Raw genomic sequence first — 19,348 nt, forward strand, 5'->3', positions numbered from 1 at the left:
TCCGCATAACGGGCTTGGACATGGAAAATGGAAAATATATGTTTTCCTTTTCCATCTCATTTGAATTTTGGAATGTAAGCTATGCCGGAGATTCTGGACGGTGCAATTCGACGAGCCGTTGTAATCGGAAACGGCTTCGCCGGCGCTGAAAATCAGTGTATTGGTTTGGTTCGTGCTCTCGGTTTCTCCAACCGCCACTTCTTATTCGTAAGCACTTTTTTTTTCCTTCTTCTTCATTTATTATTATACATGAAATATAGCTATTCAATTGAATTGATTTTTTTTTCCTTTTTAGCGCGTGACGCGGCCTCGAGGAGGAATCAATAGGTGGCTTCAATGGCTTCCGGTTTCAATCCACAAAAAGTTAGACTCCATTATCAGAATAATCTGCGGCAAATCGCGCTTTCAAACGCCTCACAAGATCGGTAACTAACGCCGTTTCCCTTTCGCGCTGTGTAATTGTTGAGAATCGCAGTGCAATGATGATGGTTCCGTTTAGGGTTATCTAACGTGTTGGAAGCTGATGCTCGCCACATTGCGATGATGGCTCGTGAAACGTTTCACAAGTATGCTGTCTTGTGATTGTTCTCGTTTCGTTATTATTCTGTGGGAAAAAAAAAAAGGATGAGTTTAATGAAATGCGGTATCGCTTTGTCCGTAGGGATGGACCATTGTTGGTGGTTGCATCTGGACGAGACACCATTTCTGTTGCCAGCTCCATTAAACGGTTAGCTCCAGAAAATGTTTTTCTTGTCCAGGTTATACTTTTCACTTATTCTTTATTGTCCCTTGAAGCTTATGTAACTTCGTGCAAATGTGATGATTCACTTTTATTGAAGTACTTTTTTGTCATAGCTATAGCTGCATTATGTATGTTGCTGTCTAACTCTCTTAGATGCCCAACTCAGATACAACATCCAAGATTTCACCTGAATAGGTTTGATCTTGTGATTACTCCACGTCATGATTATTACCCACTGACTCCTCACGCCCAGCGGCAAATACCTTGGTTTCTTCGAAGGTGGGTGACTCCATGGGAACCCCCAGGCCGCAATGTGGTAGGTACAGTGGTTGCGTGGTGGCTATTGATGCCTCTGCGTAAGATAAACAAGTTATGGTTGTCATGTTTAAGCTGAAATATTCTATTTTTTGTCCTTTCTTGAAGGTCACTGATTTTACATTATTACAGGCACTCACTGTGGGAGCGCTTCATCAAGCTGATTCCAATGCTCTTAGGGCTGCTGCTTCTGCCTGGCATGATGAGTTAGCAACTCTGCCAAAGCCCTTGCTTGTCGTTAATGTTGGGGGACCTTCTGGTATTTTATTTTGCCAAAGCCCTTCCCATTATATTGTTTAAAATTTTATTGTGTTAATTATGATTTGCTGTTATTTGATATATGTGAAAAAATGGTTTGATATATGCTCACGCACCTGGGGGTTGTATAAACTATAAACTTTATCTTGAAAGGTTGAAAATATGTGTTTGGCTGGCTGGGCTCAAAATTCTGTCAGTTGTGAAGACTCTTTGAAATGATTCTAACCTGATATTTAATAGAAGAAAGAAATTGCATGCCCTAAATCCAATGTTTGGCTCCCTTTAAACATTCAAAATTTTGTATTGTACATACATGGCATAGTTGAAAGATTAACAGAGTGTAGTTGGTCAATTTTTTTTTTTCATATATCATTCTCGCTTGTTTGAAGCCTTAAAGAAGTCGAGTTGAAAATTAAAACTTTCAAATGCTTGTATGCTTTACACCCAATCTTTTCTTTAAATGTTTAACTCCACACATTCATTACCTTTGGTTATATATGGAATATATATTAGATGCAAAGTTTCTTTTTCAAGTCTTTTGTCATCTGCATTAGTGCATTATATCTTCTTGATCTCAAGTCTTCATTTATTTTTTTGGGGTGTCTGTGTCAGGCAATTGTCCTTATGGTGTGGATCTTGCAAATAAGTTAGTGGTTATGCTTCAGAATGTTCTATGGAGCTGTGGGAGTATCAGGATATCTTTCTCCAGAAGAACTCCTGAGAAGGTATAAAAGGTCATGCAATTAGTAGCCATTGGTCTGATTAGGTGTCGGCAAGTATAAATGATGTTGCCTAGGGGATAGTGACCTCAGTTTAGGTATCCTTTATAACTTTCTTTTTCTGTTTCAATAAATTCGTAACATCCATTGTTATTTGTAGATCTCTAAAATTTTGGTCAAAGCATTTGCAACAAATCCCAAGGTTCAAATATGGGATGGTGAAGGTACTTAGTTTCCATATTCTTAAGAGAATAAATTTATACTGATCAGTCCTGGTACCGGAGATTACTGGATGTATTTTTTTTTTATTACGTTTAGGGCCTAATCCACATATGGGACATCTGGCTTGGGCTGATGCCTTTGTTATCACAGCTGATTCAGTTAGTATGTTGAGTGAGGCCTGCAGTACTGGGTATGTATGATCAATGTGGAATGTCCCTCTCACAATAATAATTAAAAATAAAAATGTTTTGTTTAATCATTACTTAAAATGAAATCCATAGTTTCATGACTTTATAACCACAGGAAGCCTGTATACGTAATTGGAGCAGAACTGTGTACTTGGAAGTTTGCTGACTTCCAAAATTCATTGCAGAAGCAAGGGGTTGCTCGACCATTCACTGGGAGGGAAAATGTGAGTTGCCAGCTGTGCTGCAATGTTCTGTATTTTTGTGTGTCTGAATTTTATGCCTTTTTCCCTTATAACTTGAAGAATAATATGAAAGTCTATATCTTGTGATTATATTGCAAAGCTGATTATGTAAAATGGTTTCTTTTTCCATGATTCAATTCCAAAATATGTACATAATAAACGTTAGAAGAACTTTACGAATTGCCTTATGACTTGCTGTAAATATTTTTGTGATCTGTTTTTAGATAGGAGCAGTCTCATCTTTGCTGCCAGACAATGTGTGCCTGTCTGGCAAGTAGTTGCTGCTGGTAGATGTTTTATTGAACAAATATTGCTTTTTACTTATTTGTGTTTGAAAATACAGATAACTGAAAGCTGGAGTTATCCTCCATTGAATGACACTTCAGAAGCTGCTAGCCAAGTGATTGCTGCTCTTGCTCGGCGAGGATGGACTATCCATGCATAATTGTTTCCTATGTCTCTCAAGATTCACATGGAACAGTTAGAATTCACAAATGATACGTGATTGAGGAGGAAATATTGTTCAAGAACTCTACTGGTTTGTGCTTAGTTTCAGAGTGCTTGCTATCTCTGTGGCCGCTTCCTTCTTCTGAAAAAGTCAATAGAAATAGAATTTTGTTGGTTGTATAGGTGGAGTGGTCAATGGGTGGCTTCACCACTTTTTGTAAGAGAACTTTGTTGTTTATCCCTCTCCCCAATAATTTTTGTAACTCTCCTTTTCCAACTTACTATTGTTGTGAGCTTTAGAAATTTTTTGGCTGCATAGCACTAAGGCATGCAAGACTGAATTACACATCTCAAATCATTTTTTTTTTCGTAATTTTTATTTTTGTCAGACGAAGACCTGTATAATAACTAAAAATGTGATAGTTTTGCTACACTTTGTGTCATGTAATTATTTCTTATTCTTATCCCTCCTTTATAATGAGATGTTAGCTCATGTTTCTGGAGTATGTGTAATGTGTTATTATATGGTATGGAAGGGTGCTGTGAATCAAATGTAAGTTATAACTTACTTTTGATGTAATTACTTATATTATATTATCACAGCAAATATCACAAGCTGTGAACCGAATATCAAACGTGCAATTACTTGTTAGATTCAAGAAAGAAAATGAAAATCAAAAGAAATATGCTTCAAAGAGAAGGAAAACGAGCAAAATAATTAGTTAGTCTATAGATATAATTTTTTCATTTGAATTTTTTTAAAGAATGTACTTGTCATCAACTATCGGTATAAAAAGATTTGCATGCTGTCAATCAATAAAATATTATTAGAAGTATATTTTGAGTTATTATAAAAGTTAATAAATTTATTTGTAATTAAATAAGAGTTAATCACCTATACACTGTCAGTATAAAGTTTTTTACATTAACAATTAATCATCGCTTTTAATAGTGTCATGTCATTTATTTATTTAATTTAATTAAAAAAAATATTACTGTTAAAAGATATAATTGATTGTCGGTGTAAAAATTTTTTATACTTATAATATATAGGTGATTAACTCATTAAATGTAGCGGAAAAAACTTTTACATTTGACTGCATACTATTTAGGTTATTCTACTTAAATCTTATCATGATACAATATTAGGCAGGTTTCCCTTTGTTAACGTGCATCCAACTCTACAATTAATTTTTTTCTCCACAAATCCTTTTCTCTCTCAATATTTCATCATTTGAATCCCATTGGTTTGATCTAAATTTAATGTACGATATATTTTTTTTGGTAGATACGTAAAATATGACTAAAATATATTTTTATTCCCTCAAGTATATTTTAGATTTTAATGTGATGTTAATTTTATGATATGCTTGTTCGAAGTTAATCTTATTAATCCTTCATGGAATTTCACATTGATGATTATCTACGTGAATCGAATAAATGCACAATAAAGTTAAAAAGAAAAATATAAAGCTATAACTCAATATCTTTATATATTAAAACAAAGCAGTTTGTGACTGTACTGAAAACAATTTTTACCACCCAATATAAAGGTATTATTTAAATTTAAAATGAAGTTAATTTATTTTTTTTCACATACTAAATTCATTATCCATTAATGACTATACTGAATTTTTATCTTAAAATCTATTACTGAATTAAAATTTATTTATCATATAAATTATATTTACAAAATTATAATCTCAGTTTGTTTAATACTTATTTGATATATATGAAAATTAATTGATATAATGTATTTTCTTTTTCAAAATAAAATGTTTGTAAAATATGTTTAAAAAAACAACTCTATTAATATATACTTATAGTTCCCCAATTTTGATAAAACTAAGCACAAACAAGCAAAGTGATCCACAATTATAATTAAATTGTTAAGTTGATAAAAAAAATATTTAAAATAAAATTATTAATGATATAATAATTATTTATTACATTTTAATTAGAATTTATATTGCTTTTTTTTTTCTTTCAATTATCACTCAATCATTGCATATTAAAATTATTAATTGGTGATAAATATTTTAAAATATATATATAAACAATTTTTAATTAGTTTACAATATAAAAGTATTACAAAATGAAATGATTGTCTTGAAAGAGAAATATCGTATATGCATCTATAACTATCTTTGATAAAAAAAAATTATTATTATTTATGATCGTGAATATTTCATATCAATATCTTAATTAAATATAAATATAAAAAAAAATAATACATGGACATTATATCAAAATTAAAGTAGTATTGAAATAAACAATAGTCTCCCAACAGCATTTCTATTTTTTATTTTTTTTGATTTTGGGTCGGAGTAGATTCAACAGTGAGGACAGGTTCTTTGCTTGGAGTGAGTGCGAGTCAAAATCTGGAGTGGGAGGGTTTGAGCGAAGAAATTGAAATGTCTCAGACGAAGAAACTGACGCCGAATCTGGATCAGCAGTCCACGAAGGTGCTGAATCTGACGGTGCTCCAGCGAATCGATCCATTCATCGACGAGATTCTATTCACCGCCGCGCATGTCTCTTTCTACGACTTCAACATCGAAAGCAACCAGTGGGTTCGTTCTTTCCCCCTTCTTTTCTTTCTCTTCACTTCTTCTCGCTTTCTTCTCTCATCTTCCACTTTCTCATTCCAGAGTCGTAAGGATGTTGAAGGATCTCTCTTCGTCGTCAAGAGGTGAACTCATCAACAACGCTGTCCCTTCCTTCTTTTCTCTCTCTCTCTCTCTCTATGTATATTCTGTCGCTTTCATTGATGCATTCATATTCGCCTGGATCGTTCATCAGTTTTCCCTTTCTTCTTCAGGAATTCACAACCGCGGTTTCAGTTTATCGTAATGAATCGACGAAATACAGGTTCAGATTTGTATTAAAATCGCATATTATTATTATTATTTTATTATTACTATTATTATTATTTATTTGTTTTATTATTATTACGGAAGAAAAAAAAAGGTTTAGGGGCTAGATTCAAGTTTTATGGAAGTGAACTAATTAATGTTGTAAGTAGCATATGCTTTTTTGGCAATGCTAAATTTATTGAGTTTTATTTTCATGTGCTATTCTTGTAAAGATCTTTATACTACCAACCAATAAAATGTTATGGTTAATGTAACTTTTAAGATTATCATAAAAGTAAATAAATTTATTATTTATCATAATATGACAATGTATGATAGGTTGATAATGTAAAATCTTTTTACGTGGTCTGTATATATAATATTTACTCATTTATTATTGTCACATTTCTGAACATGTGCTATCTATTATCTACTTAACAGCTTTCTTTCTGATGTTTGTTCTGACAGATAACCTAGTAGAGAATCTATTGGATTTTGAATATGAACTTAAAAATCCGTACCTATTATATCGGAATGCAGCTCAAGAAGTTAATGGTATTTGGTTTTACAATCCAGACGAATGTGAAGAAGTTGCAAATCTCTTTAACAGGTATTTATATTGTGTTTTTTAATATACACCATGAAATTGAGATGCAGGATGTTTATCTGCTACTGGTATGAATCTTTTTTATTTTCCAAATTCAATTTACAGGATACTTAACGCGTACCCAAAGGCACCTCCTACTACAATAATGCCTGCTAACAAAAGGTAATGATTTTTGTAAATTCTATAAAATATGAGGTTGTTTCAATTGCTATCTCCTTGAATCACAGTTATCGATCATTCTACTATTGTGGTGGAGTGTCATGGGCTCTGGCAACTATAAATTTCAGAATGTGGACTGTTTTTAAATTCACAACAACATAGTGCCAGAAATCTTGGCCATTCACAGAAGTTGCAGCTTTTACTTAGAACAAGGGTTCCCCCTCCCACCCAAGCAATTATAGATGTGTAGTAATAGTATATAGATTATAGATTATTTAACTTGAGTGGCCATTCTGTTATATTGATTTTCAGGTCAAATTGCTCTGCACCACTATGCTGTGTTGTCTATATGTTGTGGTTTCAAACAATATTGATTTTAATACTCTTATCTGTGAAGAAATTTGTGATTTCAAAATGTGAAAAAACTGTCTTCAATGAATTAATCAATGAGAAAGGTCAATATATATATAAAATATTACTTTTGCTTGGTTTTTCATGTCCATTGTGCTTGCTCAAAATTCAAACTATATTTTTTTTCTTATTCATGACTCCCACTTAATGATCTCTCTTAGTTGGATTTATAAGTAATAAATGTCACATGTCTTATGCTTGATGGTTTCATATACTGTAGTGAGTTTGAGGAACTTCAGCCAGTTTCAACTATACCGGAAAGCCCTCTAGAGTCATCTTCAGCTGCTTCTGCAACTGATGCTGTTGAAGATTCTGTATTTACAAACTTCTTCAGCGTATGTAATGTTGTTGCATGTCAATTTTCTCTGCTTTTTAGTCAATATCTCTGCAATATCTATGTTCAGTTTCACTTTTTATTATATGATGTCTGTGGCTTAAAAAAAATTTAATTCAACTGTTGCAGACATCGAACATTGCTGGAAAATATGCTTCCAATGTAGAAAATTTTAGACAGCATTCTGCAACTATCACTTCTACTGCTCCTAGCAGTTTATTGTCTCCTGCACCTACCATGCAAAAAATACCATCTGCCTCTCATTCAACTTCATCTATCTCTGGCTTCCCCCTTGACTCTCTTGAAACAATCAAGAGTGGCCATCAAGTCCTTAATCTTGTTAAGCCTTCTACTTTTTTGGCATCGACTTCATCTTCACTGTTAGTTCCACCTATTTCTTCATCTGTTCCCCCTAGTGCTGTTGTTCATCATTCACTGAATCTGCCACACCAATATGGCACTCCAGTACTTCAACCTTTCCCACCCTCTAATCCTCCTCTTTCTCTTACACCTCCTATTTCGAACTCTACTCCAGATAGACCTGTTGTCAGCAGGGATAAAGTTCGTGATGCGCTTTTATCGTTGGTTCAGGTACTTCACAATTTTGCCGTCTTTGTTAAGTTCTCTTATGTTTCTTGATAATTATTTATTTTATTTTATTTTTAAGTTGTCATTCAATTACTTTTAGTGCGGTTGGGTGGGTTAAAATAATGGGTAAATGGGGGAATAAGGGCTACTAGTTCCGGAACCTCATTGTGTGTTTATTGTTTAACATATGATTATAGAAGTTCTTCCCCACTGCGGAAATCCCAATTGAACCATAGCCACTGCCCAGGGGTTGCCAGTTCAAGAGAGGACTCTGAATTCTTTTACATCTAATTTAGTCTAGACACTACATTAGAGCCCAAATTTTATTCAGACAGTATAATAAGAGTCCCAATCAGGTCTTAAATTTTATTATGTGGAAAATATTATAGTTAATGAATTGGGTTGGCGGACTATGTGGGTTGGATTACGCAGGTTGAAGGGTTGAATTATCCAACCAGTTTTAGTGGGTTAAATAGGTTGACTCATTGGATTCAACCCACTTTAACATCCCCAGAAACACACTTCTATTTTTACGTAAGTGTGAACATAGTTTTTTAGTATGCAATTTAGAGTTTTCATGTTTTAATCACTTTTTTTGTATTTATGATTTCAATATAAATTGAATCTCTACTATAGAAGAGAATTGGAGTCACAAAATATAATATAGTTGGTGAAACGATGAATGAGTTCAATTCTTTTATATTCTTCGTTGAATGCTTGCTAAATTTTTATGCCTCCTTGTTAATTTTTTTATGTAGTTTCGTTACTAATGGAATTTTCCTGTGCCAGGATGATCAATTTATTGACATGATGTTCCAGGCATTACTGAAGGTGAATTATTGATGAGTAATCAAAACTCAAGGTTGGATGGAAACTGCATATAAAATTAGTTCTGTATATAGTAGTTACACACCGACACATCTAACAGGAGGTGTAACTTAGTATAGACATCCGTCCGTCTTTAGCTTTAGCCACAAGTTTGCATAATGCATCCATAATGGCCAATTCCACAATATACTAACAAATCATATGGTGCATTAATACACTTTATTACCTTCACCACTGAATTTGTGTGTACACGTGGACAAGTTATAATAAGAGAAAACAATGGTGAAAATATAGAATGCTTTTAATTGCTATGTTGATATAACGATTGCTCAACGTGTACACACAAAAAACTGATGGTGAAAGTACTGTGTATTGTTATACTGTGACTAGTGTATTGTAGAAATAGCCGTCTTTATCTGCACAATGATGAGTGCTTCGATGTCAATGTCGTGTTATCCCTTTGTTGTACTTGTGTTTTTAAATACAATCGTGGTTCTGTCGATTATGTCTATGCATAAAGTCGTGTAGTCTTTCTATCACTAATTAAGATGCATGTACAATTCCATGCTTAGCATGCACTTAGATTTAAATAAATAAATAAAGTTTTATAAGTCAATTTAGTCCTTAAATTTTCCAACTGTGAAAATCTGAAGTGGAAGTGATCCACCGGACCCATTGTTCTAATCTCCATTCATTATGAACTCGGGCAGGATTGCAGGAACCAATGTTATTTATGAGCAAGACAATTAGGCATAGAATTTAGCGCTAAATGGTTCAAACCCGACTCACAGATGAGGCTGCAATTTTTATGTAAATTTGAAATCAATACCATAAATTAATATATTTTTATGTGATATGTTAATATTTTGTATTAATGACTTATTTTAAAAATACCATAAAACATATCTTATAATTTATTTTTTAAAATTTAATTAATTAATTATAGATAACATTTATATTTTATTTGTATATGAATATGTTATAGATAACATTTAAATTCATTCAATCTAAATTGAAATTAATTTTCTTTGGTAAGATTTTTTTAAGAAATATAAAAGGAAGTTTAGGTTATGTAACTTAACATAACAGTAGTTTCAGTTATATGATCAGACATAAAAAATATATATATAAAAAAATATTAAATAAAAAAAGATGATAAAATAAATAAATAAAAAAGGAGGGGTAATCATGGGGAAAGGTGGAAAAATGGGTCTGGCTGACCCAGAATCCGCCTTCGCCTTCTAAATCTAGGCTTGGATTCTCCATTTTCAGCTTGAATTAGAAATGAGTTTTTTTTAGCCTTTTTTGATAAAGCTCACGTTATAATTAGACTTGGACATTATTCGTAAATATTGATGAGAGAAAATGAAATGTAAAGTTATTATTTTTGTCTTACCATGGTTAATTTATTGTGTTAAAGACTAGTTTTACTTGTGATATTGTGACTGTACTCCAAGTGTTTAAGAGACTAAAAATAATACATAGACTTCGCTATTTGATTAGCAGACTTAAAAATAATTACTAATTTACAGTGTCAAACTTTCCTTTAACATATACTTTGATATTTGATTTTTACAAAGATTACTTATTAAGTCATAATACATGATTGTACTTACACATGTTTAAGATGTTAGGAAAGTTGAAATTTTAATTTGTTTATATAAGCTGCTTAGAGTTACATTAAATAAACATATATATATATATATATATATATATAGAAATGGTGGGCCTTTATCCCAGTCCATGAACGATGCATGTCGGCTGGATAGACCTCCTCCAAAAACAAAAAAGGGAAGTTAGAAAAAGATGGGCTACGACGGGCAAGCCCACCTTTGGGTTGGGGTATTATGAATATGAATATCAGAATATGGCGATGCAATGCACACTGGAAATGAATTCGATGGCGGCCGTAAGAAAAATAATGGAGGCCAATAAAAGCTTGTCGCCATCTCTTCTATCTTTTCGTCGGGGAATTGCTTACAAGCTTTTCGTTGGAGGTATCTATGCTCTCTCTTTCTCTACAAACCCAAATTCATTTTTATTCTTTTTGTTGCCGAAATCATATTAACTATTTACTTCATTGTATGGCCTTTTCGATACTCAGGCAACCACTTATTTATAACCTGATTTATAGAATCTTTCACTTTGCTTCTTCACCTGATTTTAAGTTATACATAAATTAAATAACTTACAAAGTTTGATTCATTTTGCTTTTATTTTTTATTTTTCATTTTTCTCTCCTGTTAGTATTTATCGAAAAATTTGTTCGTGTCTATTGGATTAACTGTTTACAGTTACACCTTTCGTGTAAAACAAAATTTGTACATGAAAATAGAAAAAATGGAAGAGCTTTATTTTTTATTTTCCTGAACTGAACATGCCTATGAATCAATATTAGGTAATTAGCCCATGAAAGGGGGTTATTTATCCATGGAGCTCTGTTCCTCATTGTTTTTTTCAGGACTGTCCTTCTACACCACAGAGAAAGCATTATCAGAGGCCTTCTCCAATTATGGCCAAGTTATTGAAGGTATCTTTAAAATGCTAAAATGCACCAACATTAATCCAATTTCACTGCGTCATCATCTCAATATAGGGTGTTTCTGTTTTTCAGCCAAAATTGTAACAGATAGGGTGTCAGACAGATCAAAGGGATTTGGGTTTGTGACCTTTGCTTCACAAGATGAGGCTGAGAATGCCATAGCAGAGATGAAAGGAAAGGTAGTTATTAAACTTGGGACTCTCCTCTTCTTTGTTGGGTTAGAACTTAGAAGTGAGGACTTAACAGAAACATTTTGCAGGCATTAAATGGACGTGTTATCTTTGTTGATTATGCAAAACCCAATACCAACACTGGTGGTGGAATGCCAATTGCAAGAGGACCTCCTGAACCAACACCAGATACTTGATTTTCCCGCATACCATATGATATAGTATAATGTTTAATGTACTTGACCAAGAGATGTGTTATAAAATAGTAACAATCTTTCTTTCATTAGCTCTTGCTCGGGTATGTATAAAACTTTTTTTTTTTTTTTTTTCTGAGGAACATAGATGTTTTATTATGCACACAACGATTATAAGCATTGATAAGCACAAGTGATAACTGAAGAATTCATGATTATGTGATTATTAGCACTTAGCAGCGTATAAACTGTCTTACTGGTTGTTTACACAGACAGGACTGAGTTATGACAGAATTAAAGGGTGGCTTGATCACGCCACTTCGTTTTCGTAAAAAGCCAAAAATTCTGACTCCACTATTTTTTTTATTTATAAATTATCTGTGTGTTAAAAAGTATTGTACCATTAAAAAACACTTCTAAGAAAAACATCGGTGTAATATAAAGTACATAACGATTATTATTGATATACAAATTACTTTTGAAAAAAAAAATGTATGTAATATGGAGCCTGTATATTCCAATTATAAGAAACTGGCTGTTTTACTACAATGACATTAACTACAATTTTTATTGATTGAAAATTTGTAATGCAATCTTAAATATATTTCTTATGAGAAGGAAAATAATTTTTGGTTAATCAAGTGTTTTTTTTGGTTAGTATGGAACACTTAACCCGAAAGATACCTTGTGTATGTATAAAATTTAAATACAATACAGCCTTTTAATATGATAGAACTAAAATGTATGGTGATTAATTATATAATATTAAATATTATTTACTATCTCTGTACCTTTATAATTGTCGTTTAAGATTATAATAATTTTTCTTAATTTCGAGTGATTTTAATATTTTTTATTATATCTTCTTTTTTTATTGTTTCATAATAAATGTATATTAATTTAATTGTCATATAAAAATAAATTAATTAAAAGTTAGGTGAAGTGTGAGAATATAATTAATAATATAACAATTAATATTATCTTAAAATTTGAAAATGATAATTAAATAAATATAAAATTTTATTAAAAATCTAACAAATATAAAGAAATGAAGGAAGTAATTATTATGGAACACTTAACACCCTTTAATATAATAGAACTAAAAAGTAAGGTGATTGAGTATATAATATTAAATACTATTTAATTTTTATGGAACACTTAGTTGAAAAAAAAAATTCAACTTTAATATGCCCTTTTTAATACAGTAAAACTAAAATGTACGGTGATTAATTATATAATATTAAATTCTATTTAATTACGTTAAAATAATATAAAAAAACACGGTGATTGATTATAATTGTATAAAAGCCACATGCATGTAGTCCGCCGTCTGTGGGGATCGAACCCACGACCACGTGGTTAAAAGCCACGCGCTCTACCGCTGAGCTAAGACGGCTACTTATTAAAGATTTGAAACAATTAGATACATATAATGATTTCATGATCGGAAATGGACAGATGGCAGAGTGTTTAATTTGGTTATATAATAAATAATAAAATACTCTTAATAAAAGTACGACAATATTTTTTTGTCTAATTTTTACGTTTTTTAAGACTTTCAATTTTTTTTTATTTTTTATTCTTGATTGTTTATATTCCTGAAATGGTTTTTCTTTGCTATGACGTAACTTATTTTTTCAAATGTCATCTGTTTTATGTTTTCAATTTTTTTATTTAATAATAAATCAAAAGTAATTCATCTTAATTATGACTGGATAGCTACACGTTATCACATTTACATAATGTATTCTGTGCCAAATATAAGAAAGCAGGCCTTACTGTATACTTTTATAAAAGTGATTTTAAAATTTAAAAATATAGAAAAACTAAAAATAGGAAATTGAGAATGTTAATGCTTTTCCATAAATGATAGTTAATCACTAAGATCAATATAATTGTGAAGAGTTAAAATAATATTTGTAAAATACTATATTTAAATTTTATTATCGTCATTTTGATTCTGATCGATAAAATATAACAAAAGATAGTTAAAAATGTTATAGAAATTAAGGACACATTGAGCAGTAGTATGTAAAGATGGTATATTAATTTTTCCAAAGAAAATGGAATATAAAACTATGGTATAATTAAGGTTCGTGCTAGCTTGCTTAAGTAATAAATAATTCTCTCGTAAGCATGCATTCAGAAAGTCAAAATACATCAGAGAATTTGAAGGCCTTAAAATTAAATATTGTAATCATATGCTAGCAATATCTAACTTATTATACGATACTCATAACAAACTATGAAAGATCATATTGTCGATGAACGAAATCTTTATATCTGTTTATTTGGGCACAAGGTTCAATCAAATCAACGATCTAAAACACACACATATCAATCTGACCAAGCTCATGCAACAAGATACGACCCTTCTTAGCAATAATATATGTATATACTAGATATAATCTTCATATGTAGATCATCATTCTAATTCACATGCTATTATTATATGATGTATATGATACTAAATATCAAATGAATAGATATGTCATGTTACGCACCAGCAACATAGAAAAGATCAATTCAAAATTATGTTGGTGTGTTATAGTATATATCATACTCTCTAATATATTTTTTAATACACATTTTTATTGATTATAATTTATTGAAAACAATAAAATAATATATAAAAAAGTCACTAAAAAAGTGTAAAATCAATCAAATTTGTTATTTTCTAATAAATGTAAATCAATCAGAAAAAATATGTTTAAAAAAGAGTGTATGTTACTAATATTTTTTCTCTTAGTATAAGTTAAAATCATTTTATTATTTCTTTATATACAGAAATGATCATTATTTTAAAACAAGTTTTACATATGAGCTGACTAAGTTTTTATCAAATAACCCGCCACATGCCATACCATTCAACACACAGACAAGTTAGTAAAGTATTGTTAAAAATAAGTATTGTTCAAACCTAATTTTCCAGCGTTGACTATTGTAGACACACCATTCATTACATGTGGGAACGGAGGCAGGCTTATTGAGTTGAGACAATTACATTAAATACATTTCAAATCATCAAATTTTCATATATTTTAAAAAATATTTCATAGTTCATCAATCAATTTTATTTTAGCATATAAGTAAATATTGACCCGAAGATTAATATATATATATATATATATATATATATATATATATAATTTATCTAAAAATTTATCATACGTATATTATTATTAATATAATATCATGTTCAAGATTGAATTTATTAAATTTATTGTAAAAAAAAGTTATTAAGCATCGAAGCCTTAATTAATTATTCCTAAAATAAATAGATTTTATTATTAATATAAAATGTTTGGTGTTTGTTAATCATAATTGCATATGTACTAGAGAGGTTTTAGAGTTGATAATATGTCAATTTTCGATTACAAAAGTGTTTGGAAGATCTTATTTATATATATATATATATATATATATATATATATATATATATATATATATATATATATATATTGTACTATCCGTACTGCAAAGTCGAGCTCCCAGCTCGGCATTACAGCGTGAAGTGACCTCGGACACGCGCTAGGCGATATCGGCTCGCTATCCAATTAGGTCACAAACTGATCTCGGGCTCAAGGCCCAACAAAACTCTAATTCACACCAAGGTACGTGCATTACTTATACGAGACTCATATTCACACAAACCCTAACTTTAGCATCGGAGTCTCTTTTGCAGGTACCACCCCCATATTGGAGCATCAAGCGTACCAGTGAAGGAGGCTCACCGATCTTACCTGGCGGATCAGCTCTACAGCAGATTTCCGGTAAGAACATTTGGCGCCCACCGTGGGGCCGATCAAGACAGATCTTATCGGCCACGCTTATGGTTTTCACCAGAAGCCATAGCAGACGTGCAACAGACCTAGATCACACCACTAACATGGATAACGAAGCAGCATTGAGACGACTGATCGAGCAGGTCGAGCAGATGCGGCAGCAACACGCCGCAGATCTATAAAGTATGCGTGCCAAGCACAAAACTGACCTAGCCGCGATGCATACCGCTAATGAGGCTGACCTAGCGGCGCTACGCGTCGAGAACGAGCGTATTCGCGCTCAACTCCCTCGGCGTCCCTCTGATCAACCCCCTCAACAAAGCAACCTGCATGAGGAGGAAGGACACTCGGTTTCTCAACTGCCAACAGCGGCTAGGGCACCAACCCCCAGGCCTGCCACACATCGGTCTCACATACCGACCAACAGGTCGGCACATGACGTAAGCAACGCTCCTGCCCACGTCACGGGAAATCAGGCGACCTTCCGCCGTCATCCTTTTGTGGACGGCATCATGGAAACACCTCTCCCTTTCGGGTGGAAGCCTCTCCACATCGACTGTTACGATGGCACCACGGATCCGGACAAGCACATCGATCTGTATACCACACAGGTAAATCTTTACACTAATGAAGATGCTATCCTGTGTAGGGTTTTTCCGACCTCGCTCAAAGGGACCGCGTTCAACTGGTACACCCAACTACCTGCCGAGTCAATTGACAGCTTCGGCACCCTAGTTAGACGGTTCACAGCACAGTATGCGACGAGCCAACCTCATCACATAACATCAGCTGCCCTGGCCAGTCTCAGACAGAGTGACAACGAGTCACTCCGGACGTTCATGGAACGATTCGCCGCCATCTCGGTAAAGATCCGAAATCTGAATCCCGAGGTCGCACTGCACTCCATGCTCATGGCGTTGAAGCCAGGACCTTTCGTCGATAGCCTTTGCCGACGACCTCCTCCTGACATGGACGAGCTCCGAGCTCGCGCTGCTGGGTACATCCAGATGGAGGAGCATGCTGAGTTCTGCAAGGCAATTTGCAACAAACCATAAGGAAAGCAAGACCAAGGTCAGGCCACGAACATTTAAAGTTGGCGACCTTGTTTGGCGATTACGGGGAGAAGCAAGAACAGACCCCTCCAAAGGAAAATTTGGAACTTGGAATTCCACCCACCTCAAATTTTATTTCTCTTAACTTGTAAATTCAGGTGATGTACTCTTTTTTCCTCCTCATCCTTTTTTCCCACTAAAGAAAAGGGTTTTTGGCCAAGGAAGGTTTTAACGAGGCACACCTCAGAAATAAATCAACAAAGAAACTCCATTCCCATGCATTTTCGGTATTGGCACATTAACCATGACAACTTGCCAAGGTCGAGTTCGAACCTTGATGCCAAGGTCGAGTCCGAACCTTGAGATCACATTTTCTTAACCAAGGTCGAGTTCGAACCTTGATATGCCGAGGTCGAGTCCGAACCTTGAGATCACATTTTCTTAACTAAGGTCGAGGTCGAACCTTGATATGCCAAGGTCGAGTCCGAACCTTGAGATCACATTTTCTTAACCAACGTCGAGTTCGAACCTTGATATGCCAAGGTCGAGTCCGAACCTTGAGATCACATTTTCTTAACCAAGGTCGAGTTCGAACCTTGATATGCCAAGGTCGAGTCCGAACCTTGAGATCACATTTTCTTAACCAAGGTCGAGTTCGAACCTTGATATGCCAAGGTCGAGTCCGAACCTTGAGATCACATTTTCTTAACCAAGGTCGAGTTCGAACCTTGATGCCAAGGTCGAGTCCGAACCTTGAGATCACATTTTCTTAACCAAGGTCGAGTTCGAACCTTGATATGCCAAGGTCGAGTCCGAACCTTGAGATCACACTTTCTTAACCAAGGTCAAGTTCGAACCTTGATATGCCAAGGTCGAGTCCAAATCTTGAGATCACATTTTCTTAACCAAGGTCGAGTTCGAACCTTGATATGCTAAGGTCGAGTCCGAACCTTGAGATCACATTTTCTTAACCAAGGTTGAGTTCGAACCTTGAGATCACATCTACTTAACAAGGTCGAATTTGAACCTTCAAACAACAAATTTGGGAACTCCTCAGAAGCCCCTTTGCTCTTACATCACTTGGTGCTTGGGGGGCAAGTGTAATGGCCAGCCGAGTTGCCGACTTGTCCCTCACCAATCTGCTGACTCAGTCAAAGGTTTACCAGCCTAACCAAGCAGTAAGCTCATTATTACCTAGCTCCTCAGCCCGACCATGAAACATGGACATCGGAACACCACATCGGCCCAAAGAGGCCACGTCATCAAACAAATAAAAATACAATCTTGTCACCGTGCCGCCCACGCGTTATGGGAACGAGGTGACGGTTATGACACATGGCGTCATGACAAATAGGCGTACGCGAAAAGTCACGACCCTTTGTCGAGCTCGGTCTTAACTCCTCGACCTAAGGTCTTCGAAGCTCGGGGGGCTAGTGTACTATCCGTACTGCAAAGCCGAGCTCCCAGCTCGACATCACAGTGCGGAGTGACCTCGGACACGCGCTAGGCGATATCGGCTCGCTATCCAATTAGGTCACAAACTGATATCGGGCCCAAGGCCCAACAAAACCCTAATTCACATCAAGGTACGTGCTTACTTATACGAGACTCATATTCACACAAATCCTAACTTTAGCATCGGAGTCTCTTTTGCAGGTACTACCCCCATATTGGAGCATCAAGCGTACTAGTGAAGGAGGCTCACCGATCTTACCTGGCGGATCATCTCTACAGCAGATTTCCGGTAAGAACATATATATATATATGGTTATCAACATCAGAATTATCGAAACATATAATCGAGAATAATTGGGTCAATGTTACACCTTCATTATAATCATTATAAAGAGTAACGTTCAGCTGTTACAAGATGATAAAAACTCTTGAATGAACTTAGTGATTAGATTTTCAATGGTAGCAGTTCTTTACTTATAAATATACATGCATCAAACATTCACAAGGTGTATAATATATATAACACATTCAATCATTCCAAACACGTATTAACTTGAACATACTTAATGATAAGACTCTCAATGATAACATTTCTCTTTACCTAAAAATATAAATACATCAAATCTTTATAAAGTACATAACATATACAATACACTCAATCATTTTAAAAACTTGTTAACATAGACATCGAGTCCCTTTTTACGGTTGAAAGCAAAGGACCAAAGACTTTCCATCAAAGATTTATTGCATTTTTCAACAAGAATATCATATACAACAAATATAATTAAGTTGAAGTCTGAGAAACTTTAATTTATGATTAACCATGATCCCACAGGTCTGTCAATTTTATGTTAATGCAGATTTTGCATTTACTGAATCGTGGAACGACTAATTATCAACTGACAATTATTTTTAAGGATTTGTCTCGAGGAAGAGACTTTGTTCCTCAAAATGAATTCTTGGTCCACTCTAAAGATTTTCTTAATATTTGTGTTGTTTGGGTTTCTAACTTATAATATTCCTAGAGGTAATACTACAAAGGAAGTGTTATAAACGACTGAAAATTTGAAGGAAAAACAATAAACAAAGCAATAAGAAAAGTTGTAAAATGTGAATTTAAATTAATAGTTAAAAAGATAAGGTAATCTTAATTCATTGGTAGAGGGCCTGTTCTACACAAGAGTCATTTTGAATTTATAATCACTAAGAATTAGTTGTTTCACCTAGCTAGGAAA

General features: G+C 33.6%; 3 protein-coding genes and 1 non-coding gene across 5 annotated transcripts; 3 read left to right on the plus strand and 1 right to left on the minus strand.

Moving 5' to 3' along the window:
• The first annotated feature begins 65 nt into the window (after positions 1-65).
• Positions 66-3,576, plus strand: LOC109813986 (mitochondrial fission protein ELM1). 2 transcript variants are annotated; one of them, XM_020378296.2, is made up of 11 exons: positions 66-207; positions 296-425; positions 500-566; positions 662-758; positions 909-1,058; positions 1,190-1,316; positions 1,928-2,040; positions 2,195-2,258; positions 2,353-2,446; positions 2,560-2,668; positions 3,030-3,576. In XM_020378296.2, the coding sequence occupies exons 1-11, from the start codon at positions 82-84 to the stop codon at positions 3,129-3,131; spliced, it is 1,179 nt and encodes a 392-aa protein (XP_020233885.1). In that variant the 5' UTR covers positions 66-81; the 3' UTR covers positions 3,132-3,576. The 2 variants fall into 2 exon arrangements, with proteins under 2 accessions (XP_020233885.1, XP_029130315.1); XM_029274482.2 differs by having other exon boundaries at positions 662-1,058.
• Positions 3,577-5,421: 1,845 nt separating this feature from the next.
• LOC109814000 (mRNA-decapping enzyme-like protein) lies at positions 5,422-9,531 on the plus strand. Its single transcript, XM_020378312.3, has 8 exons — positions 5,422-5,706; positions 5,785-5,825; positions 5,955-6,004; positions 6,457-6,598; positions 6,701-6,757; positions 7,386-7,500; positions 7,629-8,090; positions 8,877-9,531. The coding sequence occupies exons 1-8, from the start codon at positions 5,548-5,550 to the stop codon at positions 8,928-8,930; spliced, it is 1,080 nt and encodes a 359-aa protein (XP_020233901.1). The 5' UTR covers positions 5,422-5,547; the 3' UTR covers positions 8,931-9,531.
• A 1,119-nt stretch (positions 9,532-10,650) lies between these two features.
• Positions 10,651-12,053, plus strand: LOC109813995 (RNA binding (RRM/RBD/RNP motifs) family protein). Its single transcript, XM_020378307.3, has 4 exons — positions 10,651-10,912; positions 11,377-11,445; positions 11,530-11,636; positions 11,717-12,053. The coding sequence occupies exons 1-4, from the start codon at positions 10,666-10,668 to the stop codon at positions 11,822-11,824; spliced, it is 531 nt and encodes a 176-aa protein (XP_020233896.2). The 5' UTR covers positions 10,651-10,665; the 3' UTR covers positions 11,825-12,053.
• A 1,092-nt stretch (positions 12,054-13,145) lies between these two features.
• On the minus strand, positions 13,146-13,217 carry TRNAK-UUU (transfer RNA lysine (anticodon UUU)). Its single transcript has one exon. It is a non-coding gene; the product is annotated as a tRNA-Lys (tRNA).
• Between the last annotated feature and the right edge of the window lie 6,131 nt (positions 13,218-19,348).

This window comes from Cajanus cajan, chromosome 6 (genome assembly GCF_000230855.2).
Source record: "Cajanus cajan strain Asha chromosome 6, NIPB_CcT2T_4, whole genome shotgun sequence".
Lineage (NCBI taxonomy): Eukaryota > Viridiplantae > Streptophyta > Magnoliopsida > Fabales > Fabaceae > Cajanus > Cajanus cajan.